Source organism: Cucumis melo, chromosome 5 (assembly GCF_025177605.1).
Source record: "Cucumis melo cultivar AY chromosome 5, USDA_Cmelo_AY_1.0, whole genome shotgun sequence".
Classification (NCBI taxonomy): Eukaryota; Viridiplantae; Streptophyta; class Magnoliopsida; order Cucurbitales; family Cucurbitaceae; genus Cucumis; species Cucumis melo.
In genome coordinates this window covers 11,367,568-11,385,056 of record NC_066861.1, presented here as the reverse complement: position 1 = coordinate 11,385,056, position 17,489 = coordinate 11,367,568, and the positions used below count along the sequence as shown (strand labels likewise).

Here is a 17,489-nt window from a genome sequence, read left to right as displayed (position 1 = left end):
AATCACTTATAATTCATTTTCTAAAAAATTGGTTTTTCAATGATTTATCTAAAATGAATTATTTTGTAAAGTAATTTTAAAAAAAAATGTGAACTTGTCAAACACCACAAATTTTTCAAAATAACTTTTTTTTCAAACGTAAGCACCTCAAAATACCGACAGAACACACCCTGATATTAACCTAACAAATTTCAGAAATCATATGAATTTAAGTTATTTTAAAATAAAAAATACACGTACAGGGTGATGCGACCTGTTCGTACGTAACCCTATTTTTGTCGTTTCTTTATCCCAACCAAATTATTTAAGGATTTAACACTTTATATTTATATTGAAAAAAGAAAAACGATTTTGAAGGCATGGTGAGCGGAAGCTGGAGCGACCAGAATATTCCTCATTTTTCGTTATAAAGTGTTGTCCGTGCGCTTTCAATGGCGTTGTCGAAATTGCGTTTGAAAGAACTGTAAAATAACAAATATCATAGAAAAAAGGAACCAAAGGAGAATCCATTGGAAAAGCGCGGCAAGGACACTTGAAACTGAGTTGTACTTCTATTTTTCCTCATTCGTCATCTCAAATGCAAAACTTAACCAAACCACAACTCACCCCACTCCTAATCAATCAAATGTTACAACCCATCAACATCATCAATGCCGCTTCTCGAATCGACCCGTTTTTCATATATCGCGGTGGTGGTGGCTTCATAGCTTTCTAAGGCTTTTCCGCGAGCCAAGAGGCATTATTTTTTTCTCGATTTCTGATGTGGGTTTCTTGTGATTTCTTCCTTGGGTTCTTACTTTTTGATAAATGGGTGTAGGGATTTGGATTAGATGTCTCTTGGCTCGCGAACAAGTTCTTCCACTAATCCTCCCTCATATTTCTTTTTCAAACTATGGGGATTTCGTCTGATAATGTTCGTGGGTTTCTTTTTGCTGTTTCTTCCAGCGTCTTTATTGGCTCTAGTACTATTATCAAGAAGAAAGGTCTCATCAAATCAGGGGCTGCTGGAACCAGAGCAGGTTTGGTTTTATTTGATCATCCTTTGTTTTTTTTATTTGTTAATTGAGAGAGCTATGAAAAAAAATCTGAAAGGGTGAACCTCAAATAAGAAATCGTTGAACCTTGCAAAACATGTTCTGAATATTTGATTTTGAAGAAAGCTTTTCAGTTCGTATATTCTTATTTGGTATTATTATTGTTGTTCTGTTTGCTTCAATGTATTCAGCATATGGAGGCTTTTCGTACTTGTGTGAACCTTGGTGGTGGGCTGGGATGATAACTTGTAAGTTTTTGAGTTTCTCTATGGTTATTATATTATAAAGGCTCCTTTCGATCATCATTTAGTTTCTTTAAGTTTGTGCTGGTTTTCTCATAATTTCTTTTCCATGCTTTTCATTTTTCTTAAGAAAACATTTGAATCCTTGGGTTAATTTTTTCTCTTTTTCAAACATATTGAATTTTGAAAACATTTTGTAAAAATAGATTATATGATAATAATAAAAATCATTGGTGGGAGTAGTGGTTATCAGCTTTAAAAACCAAAAACAAAAAATTAAATGGTTATTAAATGTGACCTTAATAGTTCTATTTATTCTTTTTCCTTGAATACCGAATTGTGTTCAACATCTTCCAACCTTAACTCGTATCAGTTTATTACTTGTCTACATATAAGAAGTTGTATCTAAATATATTGCCCTACCAAATCTACAATATCCTACTTTGCGTTAATACAATCACACCAGGAAGGCTTGAACATCAGTCAAGTCTTATTCTTCTATTCATTTCTCTTCAATAACGTTCTTTTTTTCCTTTTTGTATGTTCTTCATAGTGATTGTTGGGGAGACTGCTAACTTCGTTGCTTACGCATATGCTCCTGCAATTCTTGTCACTCCTTTGGGAGCTTTGAGCATTATTTTCAGGTATGCAACACATTAGGCTTGCAAACATTATGGAATGTCAACTACAAGTAAATTCTTGAAGGTGGATTTTGAAAATTGAATCTGGTATTGAAAAATTAGTGTCCACTTTGCTGAGTGTAGCTTGTGATATTCTATAATTGATAATGAATGAAAGCTAAAATAATCTCATGCAGTGCAGTTCTAGCTCACTTTATGCTGAAGGAAAAGCTGCATATCTTTGGAATTCTTGGTTGTGTTCTCTGTGTTGTGGGTTCTACAACTATTGTTTTGCATGCTCCACTGGAGAAAAAGATTGAATCTGTTAAGGAAGTTTGGCATCTTGCTACAGAGCCAGGTATAATATTCTATATTTTTCTGAGACTGTGTAGTTTTGAACTTCTAAGATTTGGATGCTAATTTGTGCTTTCTTGCTTTTCTTTCAGTATTTCTTGTCTATTCATTCCTAGTAATGTTTGTAGTTGCGGTACTCATTTTTAAATATGCCCCTCGCTATGGCCAGTCCCATATGATTATATATGTTGGAATTTGCTCTCTCATGGGATCTCTTACGGTTTGTTTTCTGTTCTATCTTTGAAACTCGATAGCACATCTTAATCTTTACTTCATCTTTCCATGGCTATGACAATTTTCATATTTTTCTTCAGGTTATGAGTGTCAAAGCAGTAGCTATTGCTGCCAAGTTGACATTTGAAGGAATGAATCAATTCAAGTACTTCGAGACATGGTTCTTCAGTGTGTTTGTGGTTGGCTGTTGTATTTTGCAGGTGATCTACTTGAACAAGGTAATATTTCAAAGCATTCAATTATATTAATGTCTCAACTTTCATACTAGATATGGTAATAAAGCACAAGATTCACAGCACGCTGAGATATCTGCTTAAAAACTGGCTTGAAACATTTTCAATATCTCATCCTATGTTTGAAACAACACCCACCCTTCACAAAGAAGACTTGTCCACCGTCATTTGTGGAGATTTATTGGTAACATGATTTCTTTCACTTCTGAATCCTAAACATTTCGATATAGCAGAGTTGAGCTACAAAGATTTATGATCATTTGCCAATTTCTTCAATTTGTTTATATTTTATAGGGAAAAATATCTTTTTGGCTCCTAAATCTTCAGTTTACTTTTCATTTGTCCCAAGTTCCAAAATGTTACACTTTTATCATTGAGTTCCATGTTTAGTTTTCATTTGCTGGTTAGGTTTCAAAGTGTTAAATTCTTATCTTTGAGTTTTGAGCTTATTTCCATTTGATACCTAGGATTTAAGATTTATACTTCTACTCTTGATTTTTCACTAAATTATTTTAGTTTCCTGTATTTAATTTGAGAGAGTTAAGCTAATTGTATTTGAAAGTTCGAATTAGTTCTCAATAATTTTAAATAACTATTACTGGATGTAACTGTTTTAAATTAATTTCCAGATAGTTAAGATGAAAGACTGAGAGTGAGCATTAATGTAAACTCAAGAGTATTAGCGTAAAATATTGAAATCTTGGGATTAAATGGAAATTAAGCTTATAACTCGTGGACAAAAATGTGACATTTTGAAATCTAGGGAGCAAATGAATATTAGACTCAATCTATGGACCAAAAAGTATTTTGGTGCCATTTCTAAGTTAGAGCAGTGAACCTGGATTCAAGCTCCCACTCCCGTTGGGTTGACTTGAAAAATTAGAATTCAGGTCATCACAATAGGAAAAGTAAAGGCTGAATTTATAAAATACACCAACCTTTAAGCATACTTATTTTCAAATCACATGTGCCATGCGTTCTGTCATGAATTTGAAAACTTGATGGTGAACATGTGTCTAACACCAAGATGCTTTGACGCCCTCTTGACACGTGTCCTTTGCTTAGAAAGGAGTATCTGATTAGTTAAATTATCTTTAAAGTTTAAAACATGTTAAGAAACACTTTACTGACAGATTAGGTCAAATTATGTATGAGCTAGACACGCTTTATAAAGGAAAAATTAGACCTAAACTAAATAGAATAGGAAAAAAAGAAAAGAGGACTCACACTTGTGATTCTGTCTAGAGAATCTAAACCTTCTTGGATGATTTCTCACTATTTTAAATGAATGGTCCTTTTTTCTTGATTTCTTTTGGATGAAATCAAACAGCTTTTGTTATGAAATGAAAGAATACAAGGACGTACAAAAAAAACAGCCCACCAAGCTACCAATTTACAAAAGGGGACCAACTAATGGTCCTTTTTTCTTGTTGATTAAAATTTTAGTTTCCAAATGTTATTTTTATGATATGAAATATTTTATACATATTAGAATATGCACAAATATACGTGTAGGTTAAAAAGCAAGTTTGTCCCATCGTGTTACGTTTTACTTTTTTTAGAAATTGACATGTCCTATAAGAAGCACAGTTGTTCAGTTTGGCTGACACATCAATATCTGATATATATTGGATACTCCAACTCTTGTTGAACACTTGTTAGCTCAATGAACCTGCGCCAACTACTAGTGGTATAAATTGAATGTAAGCTGAGTGTCAAGGGCATACTTGTCCAAGGTATTATTTACCTATGGTCGTATGCCCGAATACCCCTAAATCGCTTTATCTTTATGTCTTGAAAGTAGTCTAGGTTAATTCTTTCGTTTTTGTGTCGTCGAGCCACAGTGTGACATTTCGGCCTTTTCATATGCAAGCCTACCAAGGCCAAAAATCTCAATATGTACTATAGGGGTACCTGAGTAGTCCGACCCTCGCCCAAGCCTTGTCGAACTCTTTGCAAGCTAAGTTATTTTCTTTGCAATTGACAATCTTCAATGCTTTCTTTTACGATGTTTTCAATAATTTACTTTCTCTCTCCCGTTTTATAAAAACATTTTTTCGAGAACGTGGAGGAAGGCTACATCATACCGCGAGTTTGTTCGCAAATTTCGAATATTGAACGGCTGACTTGTTGACCGAGTAGAACAAGTGCCGCACAATAGTGTTTGAAAGGTTACGATTGAGACAAGTGGTATTAGAGTTGAATCAGCTAGTTGATAATAAAATCGAAATATGTCATTGGCGAATCCATCGGGTAACGCCCAGAGAGACCGACTGGTAGAGCTGGAGGACTAGATGCTCTACCTAACTGAAGTTCCCGACTTCATCTACTTCTTGGAGTCCCGCCTCGAAGAGATCGCTGAGAAAACTGACATAATTGATGCGGTAGCTGGCCGTGTCGAAGGATTACCAATACAGGAGTTGTTGTCAAGAGTCGACACTCTAGAAGGAAACGTTGGAAGAACTGTTAACTACGAATATGAAGATAGTTCGTCGGGCTTTGTTGCCCATATGGAAGAACGTGTCAATGAGCTAGATAGCTCCCAGAAGACACTCTTAGAGATGATACGACATGTCGGAGGATTTTCGAGCTACCTTTGATGCCGTCAGAAATGAAATTGCGGATGTGAATGCGAGACCGAACCTCACAATGCAAGCGATCGCAAACCAAGCTCCAGCTGGAGGAGCAATTTCGGTTAGTAAAGTGAAGATTCTGGAACCAAAGCCCTTTTGTGGGGCAAGAGATGCAAAGGCCCTGGAAAACTATATTTTTGACCTCGAAGAGTACTTCAGAGACATAAACACGGTTACCGAGGAAGCCAAAGTTACATTGGCAACAATGCATCTGTCTGAGGATGCCAAACTATAGTGGAGGTCTTGGTATGTTGACATGCAAGAGGGACGCTGTACGATAGATACTTGGGACGCTTTGAAGAGAGAACTCCGTTCACAGTTCTTTCCCGAAAATGTTGAGATTTTGGCTCGACGAAAATTGTGTGAGCTGAAACACACCGGCAGTATTCGGGAGTACGTGAAACAATTTGCGGGCTTCATGTTAAATATTCACGATATGTCAGAAAAAGAAAAAGTTTTCTGTTTTGTCGAAGGGCTAAAACTGTGGGTCAAGACCAAGTTATATGAACAAAGGGTCCGAGACCCCACGTCAGCGTATGCAGCAGCCGAATAGTTGTTTGATCTGATCAGTGACTCTCAAAGTTCCTCACCTGGAAGGAATAGGAATAGTCGTTCGAGTTCTCCCAAAGCTGTCGGGGGAGACAAACGTTCGGGTAAAGACCGCAGACCTTACCAGTCAACCACAAAGAACACATGGCGAAGACCGAATAATCGAAGCCCGCCCAAGCATCCCCTCAGTTGTTTTATATGTGAGGGGTCACATTTGGCAAGAGAATGCCCGAATAAAGTCAACTTCCATGTGTTTCAGGCCTCATTAATCCCGAATATAGATGATAAGTCGAATCAATCTGAGGGTGAAGTGGGCCAGATAGATGGGGGCGAAAAGACTCGAATAGGGGCCATAAAATACATGTCGTCTCTCCAGAAAAAGTTAAGGAGAGACATACCAACAAAAGGGGGCTTATTATATATTGATACCTGGATTAACCAAAAACAAACTAAGAGTACTATGGTTGATTCCGGTGAAACTCATAACTTTATAACAGAGGAAGAGGCCAGACGTCTAAGACTCCGTTGGGAGAAGGATTCAGGAAGAATGAAGGTCGTGAATTCCATCGCCCTACCTATCGTCGGACTAGTGAAACAAACGATGATAAAGTTGGGAGGATGGAAAGGCTCGGTGGACTTTGTGGTTATAAAGATGGACGACTTCGATGTAGTGCTGGGAATGGAGTTCCTCCTTGAACATCAAGTCATACCAATGCCCTCAGCCAGATGTCTAGTGATCACTGGATCTTTTCCCACAGTAGTGCAAGCAGATATTCGTCAGCCGAATGGATTTAAAATGATATCGGCCATGCAACTAGATAAGAATCGCGTCCAAGAGGAACCACCATATGTGGAGATCTCGCTTGAGGCATTGGGAAAAATGGAGGAGACAGTCCCCAAAGACACTCTGTGTGTCCCGGAGAAGTGCCATGTTGTGATTCCAAATAGTTGGCTAAGTCTTTGTCGATGCGAAGGAGGACCGACCATGGGATAGAGTCGCCATCAGAGGCAAAAGCGCCTACGAAGAATGCTTATCGCACGACGCCACTAGAGTTAGTTGTACTTCGGAAACAGTCGAAGAAATTGTCAAGTACAGGATTTAGTAGACCTGTACAGGCTCCGTATGGAGCCCCGGTCCTTTCCTTGAAGGAGGACATAAATTCACAACAGCGTATCAAGCGCAGTATCTCGAATAAGCTCACCTCTAGCCGCAAATATCCATATCCTCTACTCCCCAACCTGTTTGACCGCTCACGTGGGGTGAAGTATATCCTGAAGTCAGACATTCGATCGAGGTACTGTCGAGTAAGAGCAATGGAGGCAGAGGGACTCGAGACAACTTGTGTCACTGGACTTAGAGCATACGAGTTCCCCATGATGCCATCTAGTCTTACTGATGCCAAGGAAGGAAAGTGTCGTTTTGTACAGAGATAGATAAACGTGCTGGATCATATGATGGAGTTTCACCAAATTGAGGTGTAAAAGAGGAAGATTGCCGCAACGTGTAAGGGGAGAATACCGAAATCAGTCGCAATATTACGCTCATGCTCCGAACCGATCAATAGTAACGGGCAGTCCATGAAGGGATTCTTAACAAGAGCAAGCTCGCGGACTGAGTGGTTGGAAGAAGAAGACATTCAATGGGGTGGGAACCTCAAGTGTCAGGCCGCCTTCGGTGGTCTGAAGCAAGCCACGATTGAGGACCCAAGTCTTGGGGTCGTCGATACGACTAAGCCTCCCAAAGTTGAGGCCGAGCAATTCAACTGTATGCTCGAAGAATATCTACATCATCTTGTTGATGGCAGACAAAAGAATTGGGTTCAGCTGCTGAATGTAACCCAACTTGGTCACAGTGTTCAGACAGATTCGCTGATCAAGAGAAGTCAGTTTGAGATTAAATGTAGTAGGCATTCTGTGTTGCCGCCGCTCATTGATGGCCCTTATGTAGGAAACAACCCTCAAGTTCGCAAAGTTGAAAAGAAACGGGAGCAAATGGATGACCATCGCTCGAGTGTGCCTAAAAGAAGCTTCAAGGCCGATGGAGGAGAGGGTGGATCAAAAGCGATGCCTCCTTAAGTTCGAGTGAATGACCAAGTTTTCGATCCAAGGTGCAACAACGCCGTACGATTATCTGTCAACTTGGAATAGGAAGAAGATAAAGAAGTCAAGGAAGTCTTTGCTGACAGAGTAAGGACAGATAGAAGGCCCACGAGGGAGATACATAAATTCCTAGTGAAGTGGAAGAACCCCCTCGTGGAGGTAACAAGCAGAGAACATGTCGAAGATCTTGAAGTGTGGAAGTAGAAGATCAAAGAGCTTCAGCTTTGCCAATTGACGGGGACATCAACCGTTTAGGTAGGGGAGAATGTCAAGGGCATACTTGTTCATGGTATTATTTACCTATGGCCGTATGCCCGAATACCCCTAAATCACTTTATATTTACGTCTTGAAAGTAGTCTAGGTTAATTCTTTCATTTTCATGTCGCCGAGCCACAGTGTGACATTTCGGCTTTTTTATATGTAAGCCTGCCAAGACCAAAAATCTCAATATGTACTATGAGGGGTACATGAGTAGTCCGACCCTCGCGCAAGCCTTGTCGCACTCTTTACAAGCTAAGCTATTTTCTTTGCAATTGACAGTCTTCAATGCTTTCTTTTATGATGTTTTCAATAATTTACTTTTTCTCTCCCGTTTTATAAAAACATTTTTTTCGAGAACGTGGAGGGAGGCTACATCATACCGCCAGTTTGTCCGTGGATTTCGAATATTGAACGGCTGACTTGTTGACCGAGTAGAACAAGTGCCGCACAATCGTATTTGAAAGATTATGATTGTGACACTAGACACTTACTAGGCACATATCAATTATTATACACGCAAGACAAATAGTGTAGGATTGAATTTATGAATCTGAGTAAATGTGTTATTGTCATGTCCTAGTTTTTAAACAAGTGATCTATCATTGTCATGTCCATATCTCTTGTACTCATGCTTCTTGGCATGTCGTCGTGTTTGTGTTGTGGTATTTGTCTTGCCTGTCTGAGTTTGTGCTTTTTATGTAGTAAATATGTTGGCAGTGTTTCTTAAAATTTGATGTCAAAAGGAAGTTTGATTTATAGTCTGATCACTATCTTCACAGGCTCTTGATGCTTTCAACTCTGCTATTATATCTCCATTTTATTATGTGATGTTCACAACTTTTACAATTCTTGCCGGTACGATTATGTTCAAGGTGAGTGAACCATGCTCCATGGAATCAAGCACTATTCTAGATTTTTTATCTATTTTATGATTAAGCTCTTCAAAGCATCTTCTTTAAACTTCACATTTAATCATCAGAGAATTTTTCTTCTTCCAAATTATTGAAAACGAGACCATCATGGATTGACTTAGTAGTCAATAAGTGCCATGGATTTAGGATGCGTTTGGATTGATTTTCTAAGTTTTAAATAAGTGTTTATGAGTGCACAAACGAGCCCTTAAGAAAATGATTTTGAAGGAAGTAGTTCAATTTGTAGTAGTTATCTATAAAATCTAATATCCAAGGAGTTTTCCTGGCAACCAAATGTTGTAGGGTTAGGTGAGTTACGCCATGAAATTAGTTGAGGTATTCATTATCTGGCTTAGACTCACGGATGTAAAAAAAAAAAGAAGAAAGATTGTTGAATGTAGAGTTTGATATGAGTCGATGACTGAAATTGAGGTTCTTACATATTATAACGATGAAAATGAAAGGAGTTAAAAGAGTTTAGGGAACTAAAATTAGGAGGGTAAGAACGTAACAGTAGAATCTTTCAAGGAAAAGAAGCCTCTTTCCATTGATTTATTGATACTATAGTTAATACAGTTGTAACTTGGCATAAATCTTCTCTTTTATTCCACCATTATAAGGTCTTTTTGTGTAACTCCCTATTGGGGTCTTTCCCCCCTTTTGTAATTTCATTTCATCCATGGAAGTCTATCTTTCACCAAAAAGACCATAATGAGATTAGTTAAAAGCTTAGGAAAATAAAAATATAAAATATCGAAGTATAAGAGAATAAAAAAAGAGTTTAGAGACCAACATGAAATAAGTTAAAAGCTCGGAAAAATAAAATATTAAAGTATAAGATAATTAAGAGACCAAAATGAAAGTTGTTAGAGTTTAGGAACTAAAATTACAAGTATAAGAATTTTTGGTTTCGAGACCAAAGTGAAAGTTGAATGAAAATTCTAGGACCAAAACCAACACGCACAAGGAAAAGATGTAGCCTCATATTATTGAAAGCAATAAGCACAAAACCGGCGTACGTGAAAACCCGAGAACCGGTTTTGTGCAAAAAGATACAAAAAGAAAGAATATTTAGGATAAATCTTCCCAATGGGCTAAGCCCACGAATTCTAATAATTCTAATACTCCCCCTCAAGTTGGGACGTAAATATCAATGAGTCCCAACTTGTTAACATAAAAGTTGAAGTTTAGTTTGAGAAGCCCCTTGGTGAGAACATCAGCAACCTGTCGACTCGAAGGAATGTACAAAATGCATATGCTCCCACTGTCAAGTCTTTCTTTGATGAAATGCCGATCAATCTTAACATATTTAGTTCTATCATGCGGAACTGGGTTGTTAGCAATACTAATAGTAGCTTTATTATCACAAAAGAGCTTGAATGGAGTCTCACATTCCTGATGAATATTAGATAGGACTTTCTGGAGCCAAATTTTCTCACATATTCTCAAACTTATAGCTCTATATTCGGTCTTAGCACTGCTTCTGGCCACAACACTTTGCTTTTTACTCCTTCAAGTTACAAGATTACCTTAAACAAAGGTACAAAACCGGAGGTAGACTTTCTATCAACAACAGATCCTGTCCAATTCGAGTCAGTATATGCCTCAATGGTCTTTCTATCTGTCTTTCTAAACATTAACCCTTTATCACGTGTCGTTTTTAAGTATCTCAGAATTCTTTTAACAGCTTACATGTATTCTGCATGGGGAGCCTACATAAACTGGCTGACAACACTCACAACAAAGAAAATATCAAGACGAGTATGGGATAAGTAAATCAATTTATCCACAAGGTGCTGATATTATTTTTTATCAACTGGAACTTGATCATCCAGAGTTTCCTAGTTTACAGTTGAATTCAATAAGAGTGTCAGCGGGACGACATCCCAACATAGCTGTCTCGGTTAGCAGATCAAGGATATATTTTCTTTGAGACACGGAGATGCCTTCTTTAGATCTGGCCACCTCCATTCCAAGGAAATATTTTAGATTCCCCAAATTCTTGATTTCAAATTCATTACCCATTCTTTGCTTAAGTTGATTGATTTCTACATGATCATCTCCAGACAAAACGATGTCATCCACATAAACTATCAGAACTGCAATCTTCTCTGTTTCAGAATTTTTTGTAAATAAAGTGTGATCAGAGTGTCCCTGGTTGTATCCTTAGGACTTGACAAAAGTAGTGCATTTGTCAAACCATGCTCTGGGTGACTATTTCAGACCATATAAGAATTTCTGTAGTTTACAAACTCGTTGACCAAACTGGGCTTCAAAGCCAAGTGGGGGGCTCGTGTAGACCTCCTCTACTAAATCTTCATTCGGAAAAGCATTTTCAACATCCAGCTGATATAGAGGCCAATCTTTGTTTACAACAATAGAAAGGGGACCCGACTTCCTTTCTGAGATTTCTCCTGTAATATGTTTTTCAAGAAACTTGGTTTGTGGGTAGGATTATAGGTGTGAGGATCAATGTCAGACACGGTATTAGGAGTAGGTTTGATAAATTTAAAGGTGCTGTTAGACTCTTCACTCACACTCTCCCCTTGAATATAGTTAACGGGAAAATAGGGTCGGTCCTCACCGAAAGTAACATCCATAATGACAAAGTATTTCCTGGACGACGGGTGAAAATATTTATAACCACGCTGGTAAAAGGGATACCCAACAAACACAAAAGCCTGGCCTGATGGGTAAATTTGGTCTGATTAGGGCCAAAACTATGGACATAAGGGGTACACCTAAACACACAAAAAGTAACCTCTGAAACAAGACGAGTAGAGGGGTAGGACTCCTTAAGACATTCTAAGGGAGTCTGAAGGTGGAGGATACGAGAAGGCAATCTATTGATTAAATGAGCTGCTGTAAGAATAACATTTCCCCACAGGTATGAAGGAAGGGAAGTGGAAAGCATAAGGCAACGAGTTACTTTCAGAAGGTGACGATTTTTTCGCTTGGCCACTCCATTTTGTTGAGGAGTGTAGGCGCACGAGTTTTGGTGAGCAATCCTCTTAGAGGCTAGAAATTCACTAAGGTTATGGTTTTGAAATTCCCGACCATTATCACTCCGAAGAATAGCAATTTTTTTATGGAATTGTGTTTCAATGGTGTGATAGAAGTTTTGAAAAATAGCGGAAACCTCAGATTTATCAGTGATAAGGTAGACTCAGGTAAGACGGGTATGATCATCAATGAAAGTTACAAACCACTTTTTCCCAGAAGAGGTGATGACCTTGGAGTGACCCCAAACGTCACTATGGATAAGGGTAAACAGTTGTGTGGGTTTATATGATTGTGAGGGAAAAGAAACACGATGTTGTTTTGCTCGAATGCACACATCACAAGATAACGAGGAGACATCTATTTTAAGAAAGAGATGGGGAAAAAAATATTTCATAGACGTAAAGTTTGGTGACCTAATTGAAAATGCCACAACATAAAGTCATCGTGTTCAGAGGTGCTAAAATAGGAAGAGAGTAAACTAGTCGTAGAGATACTACTATCGGAGGTATCATCATTAAGGATGTAAAGTCCCTGCTATGCCAGGCAGTGCCAATCGTCCTCCTTGAATTCAAGTCCTGAAAGCAAATAGACTCAGGTAAGAAAGTAGTTTTACAGTGCAACTCACGGATGATCTTACTGTGTAACGACTCAACTCCTTATACTGAGTTGAAGCCATTACTAAATATAAATAACATAGACAAAGTTATAAAGTTTGGCTAAAACGAACAAAACTTCAAAATTTTATTTACTAAGAAAAACCAAATCAAAGGTAATGTGCAAAACGTAACAAATATTAAAATCTTACTCGAGCTCTATCTACTTTTGAAGAAACGAAATAATAAATAAAGAATAATAAAAATTCAAATATTGAAAGTTTAATTTGGGGTGTAAAGCGGAAGCAGAGATCCCTATGGCTCGCCACGGTCACTTCTGGTCGCCCGCCAGCTTGCCCTTACCCTTACCCCTGCCTCTACCTGAAAAATGTGATATGGAAAGAGTGAGTATAAAATACTCAGTAAAGGGACCTACTACTAGTCCCACTAGGTGCCTGTTAACTTCCTATTAGAGTCCTGAAAATAGTATCCAATAATTGGCACGTTTCTAAACACGTGCAACATGCGCTCCCGTAGGAACAGAATCTGGTCTTCGGTGTCCTGAGGGAGCACCTAGGACATACTGGTCTGTAGCGAACCCGGAGGAAACGCTAAGACAATTGGGATTCCGTCGAATCACTCGAATCATATCTATATCCATGCCAGACTGGCGGTTCCGTTGGACTACGCAGCCCTAAATAGGTGGTGATCTCGAAGGACACCCATGTAGGTACGACTCTAATAGGCTAAGCTAACAGGTACCATAACCATAGCATACATATAACATAGCATCATCTCGTAATCATATCAGTCTAATCATCATGTCACATCTCATCACAATATCCAAACATAAAGTCATAACAAGCCACGTCATCACATTATACCATGCCATCATATCAAATCACATCATCAGTTACATCATGCCCTCATTAATTGACATATCGTTATACAGTCTAGTCCTTAACGTGCATAACTAGGAATGCATGCGGTCTCATGATTCTAGTCGTAGAGCTAGTAGTAGAAATCTCTTACCTGGAGATTTGCTCAACGAGTCCTAACAGCAAGAAAATGCGCTTTCCAAACAGCGAGGTCCTAAATGTTTAATAACGCCAATTCTTATAATTAATTCACCAAACGACCTAAGACCCAAAAATGTAGTTGAGATGACTTACCCTAGGTCGAGGTTGCAATGCTTGAGCCCTTACTGAAGAAATCCAACGCTCCAAAATCAACTGACTCAAGATGTTCCTTAAGAGAAATGATTTAATCTAATCCATATTAAATTATTTAGGTTAAAAAAATTCAAGTCTTGGCTGGGTATGCTAAAAAACCCATTTGACTTATCAAAATAGGTGCAAAGGACCGAAAAAAGGCTAGGTGGTTCAAAAGGGTTTGGCGGCTCGGCTGGAAGAGCAGGAATCGGCTCGGCTTGAAGGCAGGAGTCGGCTTGGCATGCGACAGAAGGCGTGGCTCATGCGGGCGACGGCTCGGCTAGTGGTGCAGGCGCGGCGCGCGTGCGGGTTGCAGACGCGGGCGGCTGGCGCTCGGCTCATAGAGAGGGGCGTAGGTCGGATTCCGAGTCGAGGCAAGGCGCGGCGTGGCTGTTCGGGTCGCGAGTCGGGTCGTCTACACGCGGTGATGGAGGCACGGGTGCGCGGGTCGCGTTTCCGGGTTCGGGCGGCGGCTTTCGAAGGAGGCGTGGTCCGACAGGCGTTTCGTTTGGGAGCGGCCGGCGGGATGGATCGACTTCTGATCCGCGAAGAGCGACGGCTGGAGAGCGCGGGTCGGCAGACGCTTCGTTCGGTCGCGGAGGGCTGTTCGACGGAGCGCGGCGAGTGGCGGCTCAGATTGGTCACGACGACGGGTTCGGCGGCGGCTAGGGTTTTCTCTTCCTCTTTTCTTTTTCTTTTTTTTTTCTTAAAGGAGAGGATAATTTGCACGGGTTCCAAGGGCTTTTTAAGCACCAACTAACCCCGCCTTCTCTCTCCTCCTCCAAAACTTACCAAATTTCCCCTTTTTTTCTCCTTTTAATTAATTCTTTCTTTCTTTTCCCAATTAAATCCTCACATCTCTCTCCTCAACCAACCAAACCTCTTTATTTACAAACAATATTTCTGCCAATCTTATTATCCAAATCAAAATAATTAGGTCCTCAACTTAATTAATTATGCAAATAAAAAATTTCACTAGTGAAATTTCCTCAAATAAATTCAAAATTTCACTAACTGCACTTAAGATAATGAAAATGAAAATCTAAATTGTTGGGACGTTACATACTGATAGATAACAAATTATAAGAAAGCGTAGGCACATGCAAAATATTATGGAGGGAGAAACCGTCAAAGAGGACTACTTGTCATTTCCCAGCAATCAGGGCTAAAGAGCCATCGGTTATCTGAATTTTCTCATTACCGGCACAGGGGGTATAAGAGACAAAGTGCTCCGAGAAACCTGTTAAGTGATCTGTGAACCCTGAGTCCAGAATCCTGGGATTCATCCCATCAACACCAATAAGGGTAAGGGACTGAGACGTACCTGATTGAGCAATGGCGCTTACAGTAGGAGAGCTGGTCTAGCTAGCAGTAGGGCCAATTGGTTGAGAGGTGCTAGCAGTCTCCCTAACATCGGCACGCCCTGAGTTCTGTTGCTCATTGGAGGAGCGTTCTTTACCTTTTGGGGGCCAATCGTGGAGTTTCCAACACTGATCCTTGTTATGCTGTTGTTTCTTGTAGTGCTCACAAACGAGAATTGGTTTCTCATTATCATGGGTCAAGGATCGAGCATTAAAGGCAACAGAGTTAGTTATATAATTTGAAGGCATGTTAGGAAGCGAAATTACCAGGTTCTTGGAATACATCGGTAGATCGGTCTGTGCCAAGGATGCACTAACTTCAAAAACAGCTCTCCTGTAAGTTTGATTAATCTTGAGACCACAAACATATGGCTGTCCATAACGGGAGGGTGCCGATGACTCGCCCGCTTCAATCCTCGACCTGTTATGGTATTGGTCAGTCCCGTTCCTAAAGAAGAAAGGTTGCTGTAAAGGGTCGACAGACAGATTTGCACTGTACAGTTTTAAAGGTTGCTGTCCGACGGCGATGGGCAGTGCGTGCGGCGGCGGATGATTGAAAGGGTGAGACGGTTGGACAGGCGACGACAGGTAGAAGCGGATGAGATGGGCGGTGAGATTAACGGACGGCGACATGTGGGCCCACGCGCTCGACAGAGGCGACGCGTGAAGTGGTTTCTGGCCGAAAGGTTGCGCGGGTGGCGGCGAGGGTTGGCCCATTGGATAAATCGGCGGCGTTTGAATCCGTTGGAGTAGTTTTTCCATGGTGGTGGCGGTGGCTGTTTTGGTCTGGGTGATTTCTAAAATTTTTTCTAGGATTTCATCGTTGCTTTGCTCTGATACCATATTGAAAGCAATAAACACGAAACTGGCTTACGTGAAAACTCGAGAATCGGGAGAAAAGCCACGATTTTTAGTTTTATTATTTTCTAATATTCATACAATAGGTACAAGGAAGAATAAATAGAAAAGTGCAAAGAGATAAAAAAGGAAAGAATATTTAGGGTAAATCTTTCCAATGGGCTAAGCCCACTAATTCTGACACATATGAATGGAAAATTTTACTTAGATTTATTAGGTTCAACACTGGATGATGACATATTGTAAGGTCTTGTTTCCATCAGTTGGTCAGTTGTGGGACAAGTTCTCTAACTACAGGAACAAATGTTAGGGTTTTGAGATGTTTGGAAGTTGTAAAGAAACTTTTGATTTAGTGCATGTTTGGGAGTGATTTTGTAAAGGTGACAATCGCTCCTGCCATGTTAAACGTGATTTTGATAATTTAAAACAATTTCAATTATATGAAAATCACGTTGAAAAATGTAATAATTTAAAACCCTATCCCTTGTTGTCTCTCAAAGCTGGTCTTGAAGTGGACAAAGCTACACCGGTCACGAACATTACAAAAGAGGCACAGTCTCAAAACTCCATTCCTGGAAAGAAAGACATATCAAACGTCTAAGTTTTCAACCAAAGTTTGAACTTGTGCCTGTGACTGTGACTGTGACTGACATTCTCATTGTTTGTTTCACTATTGTGCAGGATTGGGACACACAGAGTGCAACACAAATTGCAACTGAAGTTTGTGGATTCATCACCATTCTTTCCGGCACCTTTCTCCTCCACAAAACCAAGGATATGGGAAAAGGCCCTGCCACTCAACCCCCTCTTTTCCAAACTCAAAGCCATCCTCATCAAAATCAAAATCTATACACCACCAGAACATTGTAGTTTCAAATTATACGCTATCCCCATTTGGAGACGAACAGATCGTCGAGCTAACAAATTCCTTGCATGAATAAAATTGCCACCTCCATGACTATTATGGCAATATTTGTTTAAAATCACTCATCAATTTTAATTCTATTAAAAGATGCTTTTGAAAATAAAAAATTCACTCTTGAATTGATTTTGAGTAATTAAATGTGTTTATCGTGATTATAAACACGGAAGTGATTTTAATCATTTTAGAATCACTTTCAAACATGCATGCCATTAAGTAATTGTTAATTCATTCTTTTCGTTTCATATTAATTAACCGAAGGAATCTATCTCCATGTCCTTGGTCATTGGCGTGATAATTCGATTGTAGTTTGGATTTTGGAAATTTGTAGTTGTAACTCTTTTATTTTTTCTTCTTTTTGCCTTGATT

General features: G+C 39.3%; 1 protein-coding gene across 5 annotated transcripts; it reads left to right on the top strand.

Moving 5' to 3' along the window:
* Positions 1 to 352: 352 nt before the first annotated feature.
* Positions 353 to 17,244, top strand: LOC103496891 (probable magnesium transporter NIPA1). 5 transcript variants are annotated; one of them, XM_051084409.1, is made up of 9 exons: positions 353 to 736; positions 818 to 1,019; positions 1,226 to 1,282; positions 1,830 to 1,920; positions 2,094 to 2,254; positions 2,343 to 2,470; positions 2,565 to 2,702; positions 9,041 to 9,133; positions 16,880 to 17,244. In XM_051084409.1, the coding sequence occupies exons 2-9, from the start codon at positions 893 to 895 to the stop codon at positions 17,066 to 17,068; spliced, it is 984 nt and encodes a 327-aa protein (XP_050940366.1). In that variant the 5' UTR covers positions 353 to 736; positions 818 to 892; the 3' UTR covers positions 17,069 to 17,244. The 5 variants fall into 5 exon arrangements, with proteins under 5 accessions (XP_050940366.1, XP_016902084.1, XP_050940367.1 ...); XM_017046595.2 differs by having other exon boundaries at positions 353 to 762; positions 946 to 1,019; XM_051084410.1 differs by lacking the exon at positions 9,041 to 9,133.
* The last annotated feature ends 245 nt before the right edge of the window (positions 17,245 to 17,489 follow it).

What these genes read in the sequence shown, in the direction of transcription:
- LOC103496891 (XM_051084409.1), top strand. Translation starts at nt 893, where the DNA reads ATGGGGATTTCGTCTGATAATGTTCGTGGGTTTCTTTTTGCTGTTTCT. An exon ending in GCATCTTGCTACAGAGCCAG is followed by an intron (nt 2,255 to 2,342) that starts GTATAATATTCT and finishes CTTTTCTTTCAG; the next exon opens with TATTTCTTGTCTATTCATTC. An exon ending in AGGTGATCTACTTGAACAAG is followed by an intron (nt 2,703 to 9,040) that starts GTAATATTTCAA and finishes CTATCTTCACAG; the next exon opens with GCTCTTGATGCTTTCAACTC.